The sequence below is a fragment of the Camelus bactrianus genome, chromosome 1, assembly GCF_048773025.1.
Source record: "Camelus bactrianus isolate YW-2024 breed Bactrian camel chromosome 1, ASM4877302v1, whole genome shotgun sequence".
In the NCBI taxonomy this organism is placed as follows: domain Eukaryota; kingdom Metazoa; phylum Chordata; class Mammalia; order Artiodactyla; family Camelidae; genus Camelus; species Camelus bactrianus.
Genome location: NC_133539.1, coordinates 62728192 through 62748320, shown reverse-complemented (window position 1 = coordinate 62748320; position 20129 = coordinate 62728192). Strand labels below are relative to the sequence as shown.

The following is a 20129-nucleotide window of genomic DNA, read 5'->3' as shown; positions in this document are numbered from 1 at the left end:
TTAGTGCAGTGTGAAAATGTATACAAGGGCCAAATCAGGAAAACTCTTGTGCACAATGCTAAGGTGTTCACATTTTACATAAAAGGAATCGGGAAACAACAAAGACATTAAATGAGTGAGCTGACCAGAGTTCCATTTTAGAATAATGATCTAAAAGAAGAAAAAATAAAGACAAGGAAGAATAAAGGAGATTAGACTAAAAACCACATGACCCTGAATTTAAGCAGTAAGCAGGAAGAGAAGAGAGACAACAAATTAAAAAAATTAGTTGAGCACCTGTGTACAGTTATGTAGCGTCCTACTAAAGGGAAAAGTAGGGGCTGAAATCCAGCCTGAGCTCTGCTTGTTGAGGGCTACATCTGCCACAAGATGCTAATTTGCACCAAGACACTACACTGTCCAGCAAAGACTTGTTTTGACAACACTGGGCCCATGAGGTAGACCTGAGTAAGATGGGTCTGTGAAATAAGCCAAGTGGAAAATCTATCAAATCCAAGTGAAAATAAATGTTTAAAACTCAAAAAAGAGAAGAGTGCTGTAGATACAGACACAGGAGTCATCAACAAATAAACGTAAGTGTCAGCGCTACGGTGCTATAGCCTAGACAAAAAGCAGAGGTCAGAGTGTGTAGAGTGAGGACCTCACAAAGGCGGCTGAAGAGGAAGAGGGAAAGGTAGGAGGTAAAAGCAAGAGATAACTTCATCAAAGTCAAGAAAAAATAAAGTATCAGAAGATAGATGACTAACAGTTGAACATCCATAAAGGTCAAGTTTTAAAAACACTTAAAAAACCGTCTACTGAGTTTGGTGACAAATAATCACAAGCATCCCTGGCAAGAATAATTTTAAGAGAAACTGAGGGGCTGTAGCCAGATTACAGCAAGTTACAAACTGCTAGATGAAGAAGACATAATGATAGCTCAATTACTTCCCAACATACATTCTATGGAATATCCCCCAGGAACATTCTGTACCAAAATAAGAATTCTGTGATCAAATTAAGTCTAGGAAACTCAGATTAAACAGATTTCTTAATTTTCTTTATTTCTTTTAAGAGCTTTTGATATATTAATGTGTGCTGTGAATTCTAGGCATAATATGCAGCATTTCTCAAAAACACTTGACATGGAATTCTCTTTAGAGGAAGCATTCTCATAGGACCAATGTTCCTCAAAACCCACTATGAGAAATGCTGGCAGAGACTAGTCTTTCAGTTTGCTATTTGCAAAAAAAAAATCAGATATCTTTAAAAATCAGAAAAACTAATTCTAAAACATGCAAGAAGAACAGGAGGAAAAATTGAAAAAGAATAAGAGGTAGGGATATTGGCCTTTTATGTTATTAAAATATACAGGTGTAGTAACTAAAGGTCTGGTAATGGATGTGAATAGACAAATTGGTCAATGGAAGAGAATAGAGTCAAAAACAGATACAAATATGCAATACTTCAGTAAAGTAACACTCCAGCCAGTGTGGGTAAAAAAAAAATATCCAATATATAACACAGGGACCATGGATAGCCAACTAAAGGGGAAAAAATAAAGAAACTAAATTGTATTCTAAACCTCCAAATTAATTTCAGATGGAATAAATATTTAAACATAAAATATTACATCAAAAACTAAGAGGAAACAGGTTTTATAATCTCAAAGTAGAAAAAGGCTTCCTGAGAAGGATGCAAAACTCAAAAGCCATAGACGAAACTGATCAATTCAAATACATAACAACTAAACATTTATACAAGGGGAAAAAAAATTAAGTCAAAAAACAAATGACAATGTTGGTAAACAATATTAGCAACAAATTGCAAGAGACTAATTTCCCTGGTGTAAGAAAGGGTATACAGCTCATCATTGAAAATCCAACCAGCCACTAGAAAAAACGATTGACAGACATATACAGTTAATTCCCAGAAAAGGTAATTCAAATATACCTAATGCTCATGAAAAGAAATTCAATTTCACTCATAATAAAAGAAATGTAAATTACTATTTTTAACAGAACAGCCAAAGTCAAAAAGTATGATTACATGCTGTTTTAGAGAAGGTAGGTATAGGGGAACAGGCACTCTCACCCACTGCTGGTGGGAGTATGAATTGGTACAATTTCTATGGAAGGCAACTTAGCAAGAGCCATTAAAAATTTTAAACACACATACCCTCTAACCTAGTGATTTCACTTTTACAAATCATACATATAGAAATCATACAGACATATTCACACATAAAGTACATGACACACATATAAAGTCATTTATTGAAGCTGCAATAAAACACTGGTAGTAATTTAAGTGTCTATCAATAGGCAACTGGATAAATAAATTATGATATATCCATAAAATGAAATATAATCAGCCATTAAAAGGAATAAGGCAGCTCTATAATTAATGACAAGGAATAAAATCTAAACTATATACTTTAAAAAAGCAAAATTAGGATAATGCTAATATTTTTGTTGGGGTGGGGAGATAAGAGTACAAAATACATATAATCTCTTATATGCTAAAAAAACCTTCTGGAAGGACAGACAAGAAACTAGTTCAGTGTTCTCCTCTAGAAGACAGATTACAAGATGGCTAATTTTTCACTGGGTACACTTTTGCACGTTTGAATTTTGTACAGCATGGGTGGTATTTGCTTATTCAACAAATTAAATAATTCAAAAATAATTAAATTGAAAATTTCCAGAAAAACAGAAAAAGAGAGCTTGTTATAGTATAACATCATGGTTAAAAACAGAGGTTTCTAGGCTCAGTTAGCTTAGGTTCAAATCCTTCTGCCATACTTAACACTCTAAAGTGATTCTGAGTGACCTTCACCTCAAGAAGCTTCTTCTATATGATATGATAACGATGGCACTAAATGATATAAGGTTACTATAAAAGATAATGCACATAAAGATCCTAGCACAAACTGTTACTGGCACATGATGATTACTCAGTGAAGATTTGCAATTCCTTGTCAGAAGTGAGATTCTCTTTTGTTTTCATTCAAGAGAAATAAACATTTTTGTCTACTTAAAGAGGTGGTAGAGAAGGGAAAGAGAAATACCGAAAGCAAAGTTCTAACAAGTTAAGAGTTTGGGACTGCATAGGAAAAGGGATATTTCTGTCACTCAAATGGGGGGTCGGGAATTGAATAAGGACAGACTGTTGAGTTTCTAGATTAAAAACAAGAAATAAAAGGGTTTCCACCAAAAGGAAGGAAGAGTCAAGGTCCTCTACTAAGAATGAAGAAAAAGGTGGTAAGTCTTTAGAAAACAGTTACATATAAGGGCTGCTAAAGACAGTAAGATAACCTGATTAAATCTTGCAAAAATTGCTTCACATCAAGAATTCCTGGAATGGGTAGTTCCACCAATTGGTTTCAGCAATTGTGTACCTTCTTCTGCAGGGCTTTACAGCCCAGATATGGGTCAGAGAATACAGATGGTTAGACAAATATTGTCAGAATTCTACAGGTCTTATGGAAGGAAAATGAAGGTCTCCAGAAGAGAAATGATGATGTAATAAAATTAAGAGTAGACTGGAAGGGTTCACAGCAGTATTATTCATAATAGCTGAAAAGAGGAAACAACCCAAATACCCAATGAATGAATGAACAAAATATGGTACATGCATTCATATTATTCAGTCATAAAAAAGGAAATACTGAAAGATGTTACAACATAGACGGATAAACCTTAAAAATATTATGCTAAGTGAAAGAAGCCAGTCACAAAAAGCCAAATATTGTATGAGTCTATTTATATGAAATGTCCAGAATTGGCAAATCCAGAGACAGAAAGTAAATTCATAGTTGCCAGAGGATGTAGGGAGAAGGAAATTGGAAGTGACTGCTAACGTGTGCAGAGTTTCTTTTTAGGATAATGGGAATGTTGTGGAAGTAAGCAGTGAAAAGAGTTGCATAACACTGTGAATATACTAAAACCACTGAATTGTACACTTTTAAAATGCTGGGTTTTATGTTAGGTGAATTTTATCTCGATAAAAAAATTCCCAAAAAAGTATACTAAAAAAGAAGTGAATATAAAAGGGATCTGAAATATTGGAAGTGGATAGACTGAAAGATTAGAGATCTACATACGCTTTGAAAAACAGAAACAGGAGGAGTGAAGATGAGAACTGGAAAGACTGGAGACTCACGTCAGAAAGGAAGAGATCATGAGCATTCCAGTTTCAGAGATTACGATTCTGAGTGATGAGGCAGAGCATTTGGCCAAGAAAACAGGTATCAGAATTAGAATAGAGGTCACTATCACAGGAGATGGGAAGAAAATGAAACTGTCATATAGCTGAGCCACATATACACTGCGGGTATTCAGGAGGAAGGACTGTCTTGGTGATATATACTTTGCCAGCTATCAAATCCTTATTAGATGACAGTGATGACAGATATAACTGAATGATAACAAGCCTACAAAGAGGGAAGGTTTTTAACTAAGAGTAAAATGAGGGCTTTTCCACCTTTAAAGACAAACTCTCTTCAAGGATCTCTATTAGTCTGTTGAAGACATACCATCATCATTAACATTTATTTAGAACTTACCATGTGCCAAAGTACTTAACATGGATTAACACATTTTATTCACATAGATATTCTTATTTTCTCCATTTTGGGGATGAAGAAACTGAGACACGGTCAGGTTTAGGAAATTTGCCCAAGGCCATCCAGCTTAGTAAGTGGTAAAGACCAGTTCAAATACGGACAGCCTTGCTCCAGGCTTTGAGCTCTTAACTACTACACTATGCTACAAAATAAAAAATACAATATTATAGTAATTTAAATGGAAGTACAATATTAAAATGTAAGAAATGTAAAAAATGCAAGAAATAATGAAATACATGAAAAAGAATTGAAGTTTGGTAGTGTTTGAGTTGATATTTAAAGAATATTTGCTTAACAAACAAGGAGCAAGCATTCCGGTGACAAGATACAGATATTTCATCGTGATGCTCTATGATGCTGCCAATGCCAGAATACCAGGCAGAATGGATAAATAATTGGACCTAGTAAAATAATGCCAATCATGAAGCATTAGTCACCAGAAAAAGTGTATACTGGTAGCATACATTACAAGCAAAATAAATATAAGCTAAGTCATCAAGCTAGTTAAACCTGTTGCTGGCATGATTTGCAATATTACAGGTAAACTTGCCCTGCATGAAGTTATGAAATCAGTATAGTCTTAGGCAACCCCTCCCCTCAACACCACCACTTTCAGTAACAAACACTTCTTGCTCCTCTCAGACTCTCTTCTCTAATTGTAACTCCTCATAATTCTAAAGTAAAAATGATCAACAATAGCTTAAGAATTTGGGAAAGGTACATTATATAAAGGGTCAAGATCTCAAATTAGAGAAATATAAAAGTAACTATGGAAGCTCTATTTGGGTGGAAGATGATATTTTTCAAAGATGTCAAAGTTTCCATAATGACTTTAGTAGCCTTTCGGGTGATACAGACTCTAGAAAGCATTTAGAATTCTTAGTACTGAATGCAAATACTCTGATAACTTGCTTTAGATTTGAATCTTTTGGTTTTACGACCAGTCTCCCAACCACAACCAAATGATATAAAGGAAAAAAAAAATTGCTGCTCATAAAAGCAAAATTATTAACAAAAATGCTGTTAGTGGATTCTGTTTAGATATTTTAATTTTTGAGGTCTCCTCAACACAAAGTACTGTTTGGTTTAGACACAGTTCTACCCAAAGAGAATAGATATCCTTATTGTGTCACTCTGTAATTCTTTAAAAGGTCTTGTCCTTCTATATACTCTCTTATAAATCTACCAGAAAATCAAAACTACATCTTCTGTTGGCTACCTCAATGGTTTAACTTGTTTAAAAAAATCCTTAAAAACAAATGTTAATACCTTAGGGTAAAATAATAGTAACAACAGCAATAACAATAATCCCATACATCTAATTTTCAACAGAATATAAAGTATTTGAAAATAATATTCTTTAAAATACTATCCTCACCAAAAATTGTAACATTAGTTTTAAAACACACTTGCCTGGAAGCTTGCTAGGGTCCCTCAGAAAAATTCCAACTGGCATGTACTCCCCCAGCATGGATCCAGAAGTATAGTGGTGCACAAGTAGAGCACAGAACTAAGAACAAAACACATGGGTTCTAACCTGGTTCTGCCTTTTCTGACTCTGTGATTTGAGGCAAGTCTTCTTTGCTTCCAGGGCTTTGGTATCCTTGTCTATAAAGTGGGAATAGTACCTCTGTCCTACCTACCTCACAGGATTACTGCAAAATTCCAAAAACATACTATATATCAAAGTGCTCTGAAAACTACAGTCACTACACAAAAATAATTTATCACTAAACATTTTCTAAAATTTTGTTTTGTTTTACGTATACAACTAATACTACTCCTTTACATAGTTTCTAAATATTTACATTATGTACAAATATTTCATGATTTCAAAACATTTGGAAATCATCTGTCTAATTAATGTATCTTATATCCTTGCTACTCAAAATGCACTCTGTGGAACAACAGCATTGGTTATCACCTAAAATGTGGTTAGAAATACAGAATCTGAGATACTGAGACTTTCTGAATCAGGATCTCTATTTTTCATCAGCTAAGAGCCCCAGGTATTCCTAAGCACAGTAAGGTCTGAGGAGCATTGCTTTACATAACAATTCCATTCACAATAATAATCATATAAATAAGAAATTATTTTCAGAAAAGGTATTTCAAATATACAAATCTGATTTATCTCCAGAAATTTTAAGAGCGACACTTCACTGAACAATGGTTACCAGAAGCCATGTCTTACTCATTCCCATATTTCTTCCTGTTACACAGCAGATAACACTTCTTGGGTATAGGCAAAAAAAAAAAAAAAAATTATCAATAATTAATACAAAAGATAGGAATCAATGTACATCTACCCTTGCATAGAATATGACCATTTAATATCAATTATTAAATATATATTCAACATTTCTGGGATTATCTTTAAAAAATGGAATGAGTATATAAAATTTTATATTTGAACATGGCCACACCCAAATCTATAAATAAAAGTGGTCAGGTTATGTATGAAATCCATTAAGCATCGAAAAAGATAAACTGCAATTTTCTGATGGAGATGGAAACAAACTTCCAACAATATAAAAGACGTCTAGTCAGACATGGTTTAAATTCCTGTTCTGGGACTTATATTAAATTTTCAACAAATTACTTAATGTCTCTAGCCTCAACTTCCTCATATGCAAAATCAGGATAACATTCCCGCATTTACCCTCATAGAGATAAAAGAAGTCACGTGAACCATCTACGATTATAGGCACAAATCACTACAGAAAACAAGAATTAATGTTCAAGGTGAAGTAAAATTTACCTTATCAAGTTTCAGTTCCAATTCTGCCACATCGCCTTCTACTTCTTCCAAAGCAGCCCTAAGAAAATTAAATATAAAGTTATTTTGTGTTTAAATGTATACTTTACTCTTGAAAAATAACTCCAAGTGAAAAAAAAGATATGAATGCTTAAAAATTACACTTCACATAAAGTAATAACTACCTGAGAATGAAGTAGGAATATTTCATAATTATGCAGCACAACAAATAATACAGTTACTGTTCAAGGTAACGAGAGAACACATTAGGCTAATTTACTCAAAGCATTCATATTATTCAAATTAATAACACTAATTAGAACTATTAAGCATATGTTTTTAAAAACGAGTAAGAAATCTTAAAAATTGAGCCTTACAACTCGGATTTGTACTCAACAAAGTAGCTGCAACCAAACAGCAAAGCATCCTTGGAAACCAAAAAGAAAGGCTTTTAGTTTTAGAAATAGTTCAGAAAGATATTATTACCCTTGTGTAACACACCATTTTGTTTCCAATGTATTTTTAAGAAATCAGCAGATGCTCTTTCTTGTCAGAGGAATGATAAAATGATAACACTAAGCAGTACTTGATACTCCCTGTAGGGCAACATTCTAAAACTAGAAAGTTGGAACAAAACAGCTGCAACTAAAACTTTTTAAGGATAACAAGATTTTATACCTATGAGTAAAAAATGCTATTCATCTCCTTTAAGCCATCCATCTATTCCATTTTCAGATAACTACTTGATAACTAGCAATTTCACAATAGCTATTTTCTAATCAACCAAAATTTGTTTCAATTGAATAACATGGGGAACTACCTACCCAAAAAGCTATTTTGAACTCTGGGTAAGAAATTCTCAATTAGTTAAGAAGGGAAAAACAGCTAAGATATAAGCTCTATTCCCAAAACTACCCACTTAACCTCTGTGTGACCTCTTCAATAATCATTTTTATCAGCTTGCAGCTCTACCTCTCTACCCAGTTACATTTATTGAAAAAACTGTTTTTAATCTCCAAAAAAAGAAAATTATAAATTATTCTCTAAAGAGATGACTATTCCATAAATGAGAGACTCTAGCATACAGTTCAAAAAAACAAGAGGTGCTATACTTCCACAGCACAGAAATAGAAATCCTTCTCCCCTAACTAAAAGTCTGTCATTTCCTTCAACACTGTTTTCCAAACTACACATTGTTTCCTTAGTCTGGAAAATATTTCCCCTTCACATTAATCCTCATTCTCTTCACCTGTCTATGTGCTACTCATCATTTAAAGCTTAATTCACAAAAGAAAACAAATATATTAGTACAAGGATATCCATTGTTTGTTAACAGATTGGAAACCTATATGTCCAGCAAAAAGAAATAATGTAAATAAATGATGGTATATCCATCCCATTATGTGAGGCAGCAGGTTTCTAAATGAGAGTGATCTATATCTACTGAGATGAAAACATGTACATTATAGACTATCATATGGGGGAAAAAACAAGTTACAAAATTATAGACAGTGTGAGTCCAGTTTGGGGTGGGGGTATACACATAAGAAAAAATCCAGAAGCATATTTACCACCTGCTAATTATAGTAAAGAATGAAGTTATGTTCATGCATAACTGAAAAATTGTGCTCTACACTGGAATTTGACACAACATTGTAAAATGACTGTAAGTCAATAAAAAAAATGTTAAAAAAAAAAAAAAGAATGAAGTCTGGAGAGTATAAAGTAAAAATAGAGATTTATACTTTTTACTACTTATACTTCTAGATTGTTTCAGTATTTTCAATGACTATATGTTTTTAAATAATTTTAAAAGCTAATAAAGGGGGAAAAGAAATAAGTTCAGACATCACCTTCTCAGGAGGTAGGTCCTCTTGGAACCTTTTCCCTACCCACTCAGGCTGGATTACATACAGCACCTCTAGCATATCTCTATTACGGTCCACTTCTCTCACTAGCCTAAGCTCCCACAGCTGTACAGACACTCAAAATGTTTGCTGGGTCAAGAAAGAAACACCACAATTATTTACTCTGTCAGAAACTTTCTTCATTTATACTTTTAACCTTCATTTAATTTAGCTTGACTCAACCTTCAACTTCAAAAAAATTAGTTGAAATGACTAGTTTAAAATTTGATTTATCATTGGTTTCTACTGAATATATTGTTTGACAGAAACTTCATGTACATTCTTCGATCTTATTTCAATGTCAAATTCTACTAATTTATGAAACACTTTTAAACACCATTTTTTTAAAGAGAGCTGAGAGTTCATGTACCAAAATAAGAGGGAAAATGTGTTTTGTCTATCATTTTAAGATAAAACACTTTGTAATCACATATTCAAAGAATCTGAAATTTTATCAGGGAGGTTCTTCAATTCAACATCTCACCTTCTCTTAAAAAAAAAACAAAAAACAAAAAACAACTCTGTCCTTGATCACCTACAATGTGAGTGAAAATTTGTAGCAATAAGTAAGTTGCTAGTGTCTAAGGCAGCCTGGTTAAATGCTGAATATTCCTTAGTATAAAAAGAAAAGTATATAGAAACAGCACGGTCTCGGTTCAAACTCTGCCCTACCACTCACTTACCTAAGCCTAAGGTATTTTATCTAAGTTTTCTCATCTGTAAACTGACTAAAGAAATACCTATTTAAAAGAGTTGTAAAGGTTAAATGAGGGACTGCCCATATCACTGACTCTAATATATATGCACTACGACACAAGGAACACAATCAACGAGGGCTTCTTTCCGTTCTCTTCCCTGCATTTTGAGGTGGGTTCTGCCTCCCTACCTCTTCTATTCATGAATGCAAGAGAACCATCCTGGAATACATGTTTAATATGTAAATGAATAAGTAAAACAATCCACACAACAATCCTTCAAATATTGGAAGATGGATATTATTCCTTTCTCAAATATTTATTGAGCATATAATTTTTACAAATGTTCAAGGCATCAAAGAGGACAATATTATAGACTCCTACTCTCCATAGCTTAAAATTAAATGTTTTAATTATTAAAGTTACACACACATTAACATTGAAAGAAAACACATGATTAAATAGCAAGATAAGAAAAACATAAAATAATGTTAAAAGACGGCAAAATAAAGGGGAAAGAAACAGAAGACAGTCAACAAAATCCCACAGGATTAGTATGAGCAGGGTTAGTATGAGCAGGAGTCAGCAAATGACAGCCTGTCAGGCAAGTCAGGCCCATAGCCTGTTTTTGCACAGTCCATGAACTAAAAATTGTTTTTATACTTTTAGATGGTTGAAAGAAATCAAAAGGAGAATAATGTTTGATGATACATGAAAATTACATGAAAATCAAATTCCTGTGTCCATCGATAAAGTTTTATGGAAACACAATCAAGCTCATCCATTTACATTTTGTCTAAGTCAGCTTTCACGCTCTCATGACAGAGTTGAGTAGCTGGAAGAAAGACCATATGGCCTACAAAGCTTAAAATATTTACTACTATCTGGCCCTTTATGGGAAAAGTTTACTGGCTCCTTATTATGAATACCAAATATTAACATAGATGAAAATACTTTTTCATATATGAATTACATACAAGAAAATAATCTTTAGGACTCAGCTCTGGTTGGTTATACCCTAAGAAGTGGAGTAAGTCCAGATTTCAGGGAAAGAACCACTTTATTTTTAATAATAACATCTTTATTCTTTTATCTATTTATGCATCACAGTTTTTCATAATCAGCTCTAAAATAGTTAACCAAAAATAAAAACATAAAACTGGAACAGGAAAAAATCTAGCAGCAAGTATTAACACTGAGACACTTCTAATCACATGGTGATCACTTTTGGCTACAAATTAAATGAAGCTCTATGAAAAGCACAAAAATAGAACTCTCCCCATCAGGATAATTGCATACTCCTAGAAGAAATAAACTTTTAAACCACTGTCTTTATAAGATTATCCATAAACATGGTAAGCTAAATAATATGTGTAACATGAGCATTACATTTTCTTTATAAAAGAAAAATATTTGAAAGAAACAGGAAGTGTGATAAAGAATTATTCTACCATCCACTTGAGATGCTTTAAAAAAAAACTGCTTCTACTTCAACTTTGGCAAAATGCTTAAAATGGAATTGATAATCTAAGACTAGGTCACAGGACGATGCAATCTAAAATGCAACTATAGGATATTCAAGATCACTTATAAGCACATAAACATGCTTAAATCTTTAAAGATGGATGTGAGGCTCTAAGTCATAACTACCTCCTAAAGAATTATGAAAGAGATCAAATAAATACTCAAACTATAATGTACAGATTTTGAAACTAACACCTATGTTCCTTGTTTTATGTAATAGATGCATTCCTTGAAGTCACATATAAATGGAATAACCATTTAAACACTCAGAGGAGTTGCCTATATGACTATCATGACCTACCATCCCCAACCAACTCTTTCAGCTCAGCAGTTTTATCCACTGTGGGCACTGCTGGGCTATTCTTTATAAAGAAAGGACAATGACAGGATCAGGGATAGCCCACTGACCCAAGAGCAGCCCTATAACTCGACAACTGGCAAAGCTAGATGACCAAAACTCCCCATATAATGAGATGCTTCCTCTGGGTTATTGACCAGAGAACACAGAGAGTACACACCCTGGAAACCTGCTTTTGAAAAAGAGAAATCCTTCAACAGATCATTTTTTGTTTTGGTTTGGTTTTGGTTGGGGCAGGGGGTAGTAATTAGGTTTATTTATTTTTTAAGTGGAGGCACTGGGGACTGAACCCAGAACCTTGTGCATGCTATGTATGCACTCTACCACTGAGCTATACCCTCCCCCCTAATTTTGTAATGTGAATAGCCACATCTTATTTTGTTCAGTAAGTTCTGAGACCTTTATAGTTGAGACTCTGTAACATCTTTTTATATTGAGAGACAATGGAATGGGGTTTTAAAAAAACTTCCTGTTTTGAATCCGTATTTCACTTCTTACTAGCCATGTAATATTGAATAACTTTTTTGTGTTTCGATTCAGTTTAGGAAACACAGATAACAATAACAGTATCTCCTATAGAGATGTATGACATTAAATTTTAAAATACATATAAAAACCTTAGCACAGTGCCTGATAGTAAGTAAGCAATTAATATCAGCTATAATTATCTATAGTTTCAAAATATACAATCTCTTTTCATGTTCATTTTACAGGGCAAAAAGGGAAGAAAACAATAAGATTAAGTTATCACATACTTCCAACAAGAATTTAAAGTGGTTTAAAAGGAAGCAAAAAAAAAGTTACAATCAGCCTATGATCAGAAGATAAAACAGCACGTCCAAACTGCTTTAAGAGAAAACACTTCAACACCTTTGTTCTCTTACAAAAATTATATGTCAAATACACACTGGAGTCTTCTAATTTCTTCATAACTTCAATCTAGCCACAGGGCTATATATGATAAAGTATTATTAAAAATCCACTAGGTTTTCCAGGGTTATCAAGGTCGATTCTGTCTGACTCCTTTAAGAGACTACAAACAGAGGAGAACCAACACTGCAACCAGCACCACAGGGAGTGAAGGCTCTGAATGTATATTTATTACACAATAATAAGCCACTTTTAAATTAAAAGGACATTCTCCAAATATTATGTTAGAAATGTTGTAACTGTTCCTATTCGCTCAGATTGGTCTACTAATACTAAGCAAATCTGGTAAGATCCAATCCTATGATAGAAAATAAAATAGTGGAAAGACAGACTAGAAATGGAAACCAAAATTTTAGTCTCTCTACCCTGAAAAGATCATTTAATCTCTTCAGACCTCAGTTCTCTCATCCATAAAAAGTGAGGAATGGACTGGACCATCCTTAATATCACTTCCAGACCATCACATTCTATTATTCTGGAATAAGCATTCAAAGGAAAACTAGAACCTGGATTCGATTATCTTATCTCAAGCAAGATTTCTTTCAGGCCTGCACTTGTGCTTTCAACAGTTAGAGAAAAAAAAGAGCATATAAGCCCTGAAAAGCCTCATCAAATTTGTATTATTAAGTTTCATTCGTCCCTTTCAAAAGTCTCCTCTACATACTTCTTAAAAGACAAGATGATGAACATAGGTGAAAATAGTGAATTTTTTTTAGGTTTTTTTGTTCAGCTTAACATTTCAGGGGAAAAATTACATCTTCTGTCCACACATTCTTAGTGAGCTCCATTACATTTCATTTTTAAAGATTATAAACATTATTTTGCCATTTCTCAGAGAAAAAAAGGAACTTTTTTAAAAGGTTGTTAAAGGAACATGTACCTCCCTCCTCTCCTCTCAAGTTCTCCCCTGTCGATACACAGCATCCCAAGTAAAATCACTGGGGCCAGAGTGCAATGGAAAAGGCAACCAAACTACACCCCAAGGTCCAGATGCAACCTCTAGGTCCAAGTGAATGAACACCACACTCTCAAGTCATTACTAAGGTGTCAATAACCCTATGAGTCAAAGGTCATCATAAAAAAAGGTAACTGTTAAAATATTATCCGGATCATCTTACATAGAAAATAGGGGGTGGGAGAAGGGGAGATGTTCAGGATCTTCCGATGCTAGGGCTCCAGATTCCCTTCTTAACAGAAGTGTGGTTTCAGTAGTCACTCCCAGAATTTGCTCTGCATAAAAGATAGGAACTACACACAAAGTTATTTTTTTACCATGTGCAGTGGCAAATATTCACTATTTACAGGCAACTAGTCTAAGGAAATACTAGTAATGTTTTATTTTGATCAGATAGGAAATTATTTTATATGTTTCCCTCACAAAAAATCAATACTAGTTTAGAAAGCTGTTATTTCCATTTCACCCTTCTCCTCTAACAGACTGAATTTCTTGTCCAGGTATTTAGCACATTCAAGCAAGTGAAATGGCACTATAATTACAGTAGGAGTTAACAGCTTTCTACTGTGCCACAGAAGAAAGTGGTGGAAGAAGAGATTACCTATCTATTATGTTGGGATCACTAAGTGATACATGACTGGTTAACAGTCTCTTCCAGTTTTCACAATGGAGGATGTAAAGCTAGAATGAAAGCATCTAAAGAAGGGTAAAGTCACTTCCATGAGAGCAAAAAAAGAGGATTAAGGAAAAAAAAATCCTATAAATTTACAGACTATATAATGTTGCCTTCAACTGGGCCCAAATAAATAAAAGCTTAAGATGAAAAGTATTTCTGTTTTGAAATCACAAAAAACTCAGCCAGGTCTACTTAAAGAAAAATCTTTTTTAAGTTGACTTTGTACAAAGTTAATCCAGTCCCAAGAACTTTTATCACTGTAGTAGATTTTGACATAATAGGAAGATAAAGCAGTTACTATTACTGTTTAGAGGACTAAAATCAAATGTTCGATCAAAGCAGTTAAACTGCAATGCTTTCCATAGCAGTGAAGTGTCACAGGCAATACCTGTAGGGAGAAGAAGCTCTGTAACCTTCATGGTTCATACTAGAGGGGAGAGATTTCCGTGAGAAAAGAACACTGTGTCTAATAATACTGTCAGGATGACCAAGGATTTCAAATAAGATGAGACTATCAGCAGACTCAAAATGAGAGAAAGAAGCAAGATGCTAGGACATCTAAGATGAGGCCCAGATTGTCAAACATAAGCAGAGACCTGCCATACTCCCCCTTTCATGGCTGTTTCCCAATTACCCTTTTCAGGAACTGGAAGTGGTACTTAAGTAACTGGATATCCTGCAAATCAGAGCAGATATGTAAGGTAACTACATATTGGGCCTTCCTCTCCATGACACATCAGAGACAGTTGGACAAATCACATCAATTATTTTTCCAGATTCCTCCATTACAAAAAAATTCACTTTAATACATAATGACCATAAATTTTCCTTACATCTTCATTGTGTTTTACAATTAGCATGGCACCTTTGTTACATTAAGACTGTAAAATAGTAATAGGAAATTATAAACAGAAAAAAATATTAAGAGGAAATAAGCAACAACCCTAGAATCTTGAATTGGAAGAAACCTTAGCAAGCTGCTGAAATGTCAGAATGGTTTAATGAAAGTAGAGCAGCTGTATTTAGAACAGCATTTCTCATAGTATTTTATCTCCACTAAAGCTCTACAATTTTACAAGATCTGTAAACAGGATGCAGAAGAATACAAATTTAAAAGCCTAATAAATAGGCTCAGGGTTAAGATGATGTTCACGCTATAAATAATCTTTGGATAGTAAACTTGTGACACTGAAGCTCCTTCAACTCCTCAGTGGAATAAGCACCTCACCACCACTACATCCTCCACAAAGCGCCCTATGCTCACTTCAAACAGAGCACTTGTCACTTAAAATGATAATTTAATTATTGGTCTAGATGCTAAACTCAGAGGCCTTGAGCAGAGACTATGATTCCTTTAGCTATATATCCCTAGTTCCATTAGCTACCAAGTAAAACATCTGTTTACAAGATGGATAGATAGATGTAGCATTTAAAACAATTATGTAATCTGGGCCCAGGGCCACTCATGATGATTATTCCTGCATCTCAGTGTGCATGTTTTTATGTGTAAATTTCCAATTTCAATTCCAATTCCAGACTTTAGTTATTCTAAACTGCCATGACCTCTCCAGTCTAACATAGGTGTTACTTTAAAAGTCTTCAGAGAAAATAAAAGAAAAAAAGAACATAAATAATTGCATAAACCTCAAAACTAGATTTACAATAAAATAACAAAAAAGGGTTCTTTCCACATACAAGGATGAGTCTATATGCCTTTATCAAACTACTATGGTACCTATGAATTCTTTTAAGGTTGAGAGAAATAAGATTTTTTTAAAAATAAATAATACTCTAAAATGTAGAGTAATATAGAATCTGGAAGGTGGCTTAAACTAAAGAGGATTTCTTCATGGACAGGATGTGGAGTGTGAGCACATGCATGCACGAGTACAGCAGTGAGCAGGTAGATGTGTAATCAAGAATGGATTCAACGTTTTTGGCTACAGCAGCCAAAAGGATAAAGTTACAACCGACTAACTGGAGAAGACTATGGGCAGAACAGGTTTGGATAGAAGCAATCTGGAGTTCAGTTTTAGACTTGACTCTGAAGTATTTATTAAATATACAAGTAGTGACATCAAACAGGTGGATGATTATGAATCTGGATTTTAGAACTCTGAGCTGGGGGTATAAGTTTAGGAATCATGGGTATAGTACATATAGTCATGCCACTGGACATTATTAAACAAAAGTGAAGATAGAAAAGAGAATTAAGGACTGAGATCTGGGACACTCTGATACTAAAGATCAGGAGAACAAGGGGAAATATCAAAAGAAACTGAAAAGAAGCAACTAAATGAGTTAAGAGGGAAACCAAGAGAGTGTGGTATAGAAGGCAAGTGACAAAATGTATCAAGGAGGAAGGAGTGATCAACTATCTCAAAAGCTTCACAGAGCAAATAAGATAAGGGTTGACAATAAACACCAAATTTAAGACAAGTCAAAATGGTTAGATAATAATTTTTTAAATGTTGCAAAACAATTCTTGCCTGATGTTCTGATGAACCAAGGGTGTGCTCCTACAGAGGGATTAATTTAATATTTTAAAATAGAAGTCTGGAAATTTTCTAGGAATATAAACCATCTGACTTTGAGAAAAAAATTTTTCCAATTAGAAACTCTAAAAATGCATATTAACAATAAACAAGGAAGACAAGCAGCTAGGTTCCCCACTACTCTTCTCCATTCTGAATCCCTTCCTAGAAACTAAAGCTAATTAATTACATGAGAAAGAAACCTTCATATTCTTTCTCAGAAAGTCCAGGGCAAAAGTTCTTGCCACTCATAACATCAAACACAATCTAACTCCTACAAATACAATGACTGCTGTTCTAACTCTCCTGGCTTTCTTGTCTTCCTATAAAATTAGGCTATATTGCACTCCAACTCTATGGTTCATTTTGATACCCTTTGCTAATAAATTCTCAAAATTAAAAACAACACATATACACAAGACCAATAATTTAAAATTAATTTCATTAACTGCTTAGATATGGATTAGAATTCTGTCCCACAAATTTGCTAATCTTGCCTTTCAGCAGTGAATAAAACTGGAAGTCTAGGTTATCTTTGTTTAAATAATCTAGCTACAACAACCTATTTCTTTTTAACTGAAGTATAGTTGACTTACAATATTGCGTTAATTTCATGCGTACAGCAAAGTGATTCAGTTACACGTATTTTTTCAATCCTTTTCTATTCTAGATTACAAGATATTGAACAGTTCCCTGTGCTAATGCAGTAAATTCTTGTTGTTTATCTATTTTATATATAGTGGTATGTAGCTGTTAATCTATTCTCCTCTAATTTATCCCTCACCTTCCCATTTCATAACCATAGTTTGTTTTCTATGTCTGTGAGTCTATTTCTGTTTTATAAATAAGTTAATTTGTATTATTTTTTAGATTCCACACATAAGTGATATATAATATTTCTCTCTGGTTGACTTTACTCAGTATGATAATCTCCAGGTCCATTCATGTTGCTGCAAATGGCAATACTGCATTCTTTTTGATGGCTGAGTAATAGTCCACTGTGTGTATGTATATGTGTGTGTGTATATATATATATTTATTTATTTATCCATTCATCTGTTGATGGATACTTAGGCTGCTTCCATGTCTTGACTACCATAAATACTGCTGCTATGAACTCTGGGGTGTACTGTTTTGAATTAGAGTGTTTGTCTTTTCTAGATATGTGCCCAGGAGTGGGATTGCTGGATCATATGGTAAGTCTATTTTTAGTTTTTTAAGGAACTTCCATGCTGTTCTCCATAGTGGCTGCATCAATTTACATTCCCACCAGCAGTGTAGGAGGGTTCCCTTTTCTCCACACCCTCTCCTAGCTACAGTGATTTTAATGCAATCATATTAACTATATTGCTGAAGAGCCCAGAATCTTTATACCTCAAATTTTATTTTCTATCAGTAAGTCCTCATCCTCCTGTTTAACCATCCTTATACTCTAAAGAAGACCACACAATATAAGAGACTGTACAATTCTGGCAATTTGTGTATTTAAGCTGAGTATTTATTCATATACCATAGTTCATCATTAGCTCTAATCTGTTGATTTACAATGGCTACAATACAGTGGATGTTCATTAAACACCCGATTGATCTATTGCACCTGAGTTACACATTCCTGGTGATACCTAATATTACCAACTAAATTAAAGGAAATAAGTCATTCTAAGACATCAAACTTAGACTTAACTGAGAGAATAAACCAATACATATAATGATAATGTATTTACCTCCATAAAACTGCTAATGTAACACTTTCATGTAATGTACAAACCAAGACACCATATAAATTCAAGGTATTTTGTGTTTAACACAATTCAAGGGGAAAGAAACACAAACTACTATTTAAACTTTTACAGACTTATGGCTTGACATAAATCTTACTTGTCTTATGGTGTAATCTATAGCCTATCTAAATCTGTGTTTAACAACTGATTTATAAAGGAATTCTATTTAAGTCTCAAAATAACTGCTGACAGGTCTATTTTTTTGTATTCATTTAATGCCATAAGGAATGAAGATACATGTGTATCTAAAATTTAGAATATATAAAGGTGCCAGTAAGAAAGTCTCCTGGAATACTGGTAACCACACTTATCTCTGACCAAATAACAAGCATGTCAAAATACGTACTCCTGGATCCTTATTCCACATTCTGACATAATCTTAATCTGCACAGTTGAAATACGTGTAATTTTTTAAAGTTTTTTATTTTTCATTTTTTGATGTTTGATCTAATTATTCATCAATCAGGAACTTGTCCTAAGGAAACAGTGAGGGTAACAAGAAAAAAGTTTATATACAAAGATGCTCAGTATTATATTTTTGAATAACAGCAAGAAATAAATAAAACTGGAAACAATCTAAATGACCCTCAACTGAGAAATCTTTAATGAACTGTGGAATAGTCACAATCTGGAACACTGTTTACTAGTTCAGAATAATCAAGAACTCTGTATGTATTAACAAGCATAGATCATTAAAACATATGGTAAGTATAGCTGAATCACTCTGCTATACACCTGAAACTAACACAACATTGTAAATCAACTATACTTCAATTCTTTTAAAAGTTAACATTAAAAAAAAAACCCCACATACTGATGAGTAAAAAAGCAAGTTGAAAGATTATACACATATGATATGTATAAAGTAAAAGGTATGTATAATTTTAATAAGCTCCCAAGCGACTAACACAGTCAGCCAAAGGAAATCACCACCTTCAAGGGCAAAAACAGAAGTACACTGTAACACAGAATATTTATATATTTTATATAAAATATATAACACATATATATTTTATAATAAAAAGAAATCATATGTATGTTAATGCATTGGGAACAGAAGTTATCCTTAGTCTCAAAATTCTAGGACTAACCTAAACTATTATTGTTTCCAACATTGATGAAGAAAAGTAAAAAGCATGTTTCTTAAGGAAACAGCTCAACACTAAATGGTTGTACTTATTGTACAGACATGTGACTGTGTTATATTCTGATGAAGCTATAATATTTAAACCTACAAGAATAAAACCACACTCTTTTAAGGGACAAGGGCTCTCCCTTCAAGGCAACTGTTAAGGGAGCACCCATCATCTGGATACACTAGGAGCAAATACTGCAGTGTCCATCAACAAATGGATAAGCAAAATGTGGAATGTACTGACAATGGAATATTATCCAGCTTTAAAAA

The 20129-nt window shown here is 33.6% G+C and overlaps 1 protein-coding gene across 3 annotated transcripts in view; it reads right to left on the bottom strand.

Annotated features, from left to right (window-relative positions):
- Positions 1-20129, bottom strand: part of ACAP2 (ArfGAP with coiled-coil, ankyrin repeat and PH domains 2) — a 126813-nt gene that overhangs the window by 73830 nt on the left and 32854 nt on the right. For all 3 annotated transcript variants that reach the window (XM_074365572.1, XM_074365578.1, XM_074365579.1), the window contains exon 2: positions 7368-7425. In XM_074365572.1, coding sequence (XP_074221673.1) covers positions 7368-7425 — 58 coding nt within the window. The remainder of the gene's footprint in view (positions 1-7367; positions 7426-20129) is intronic.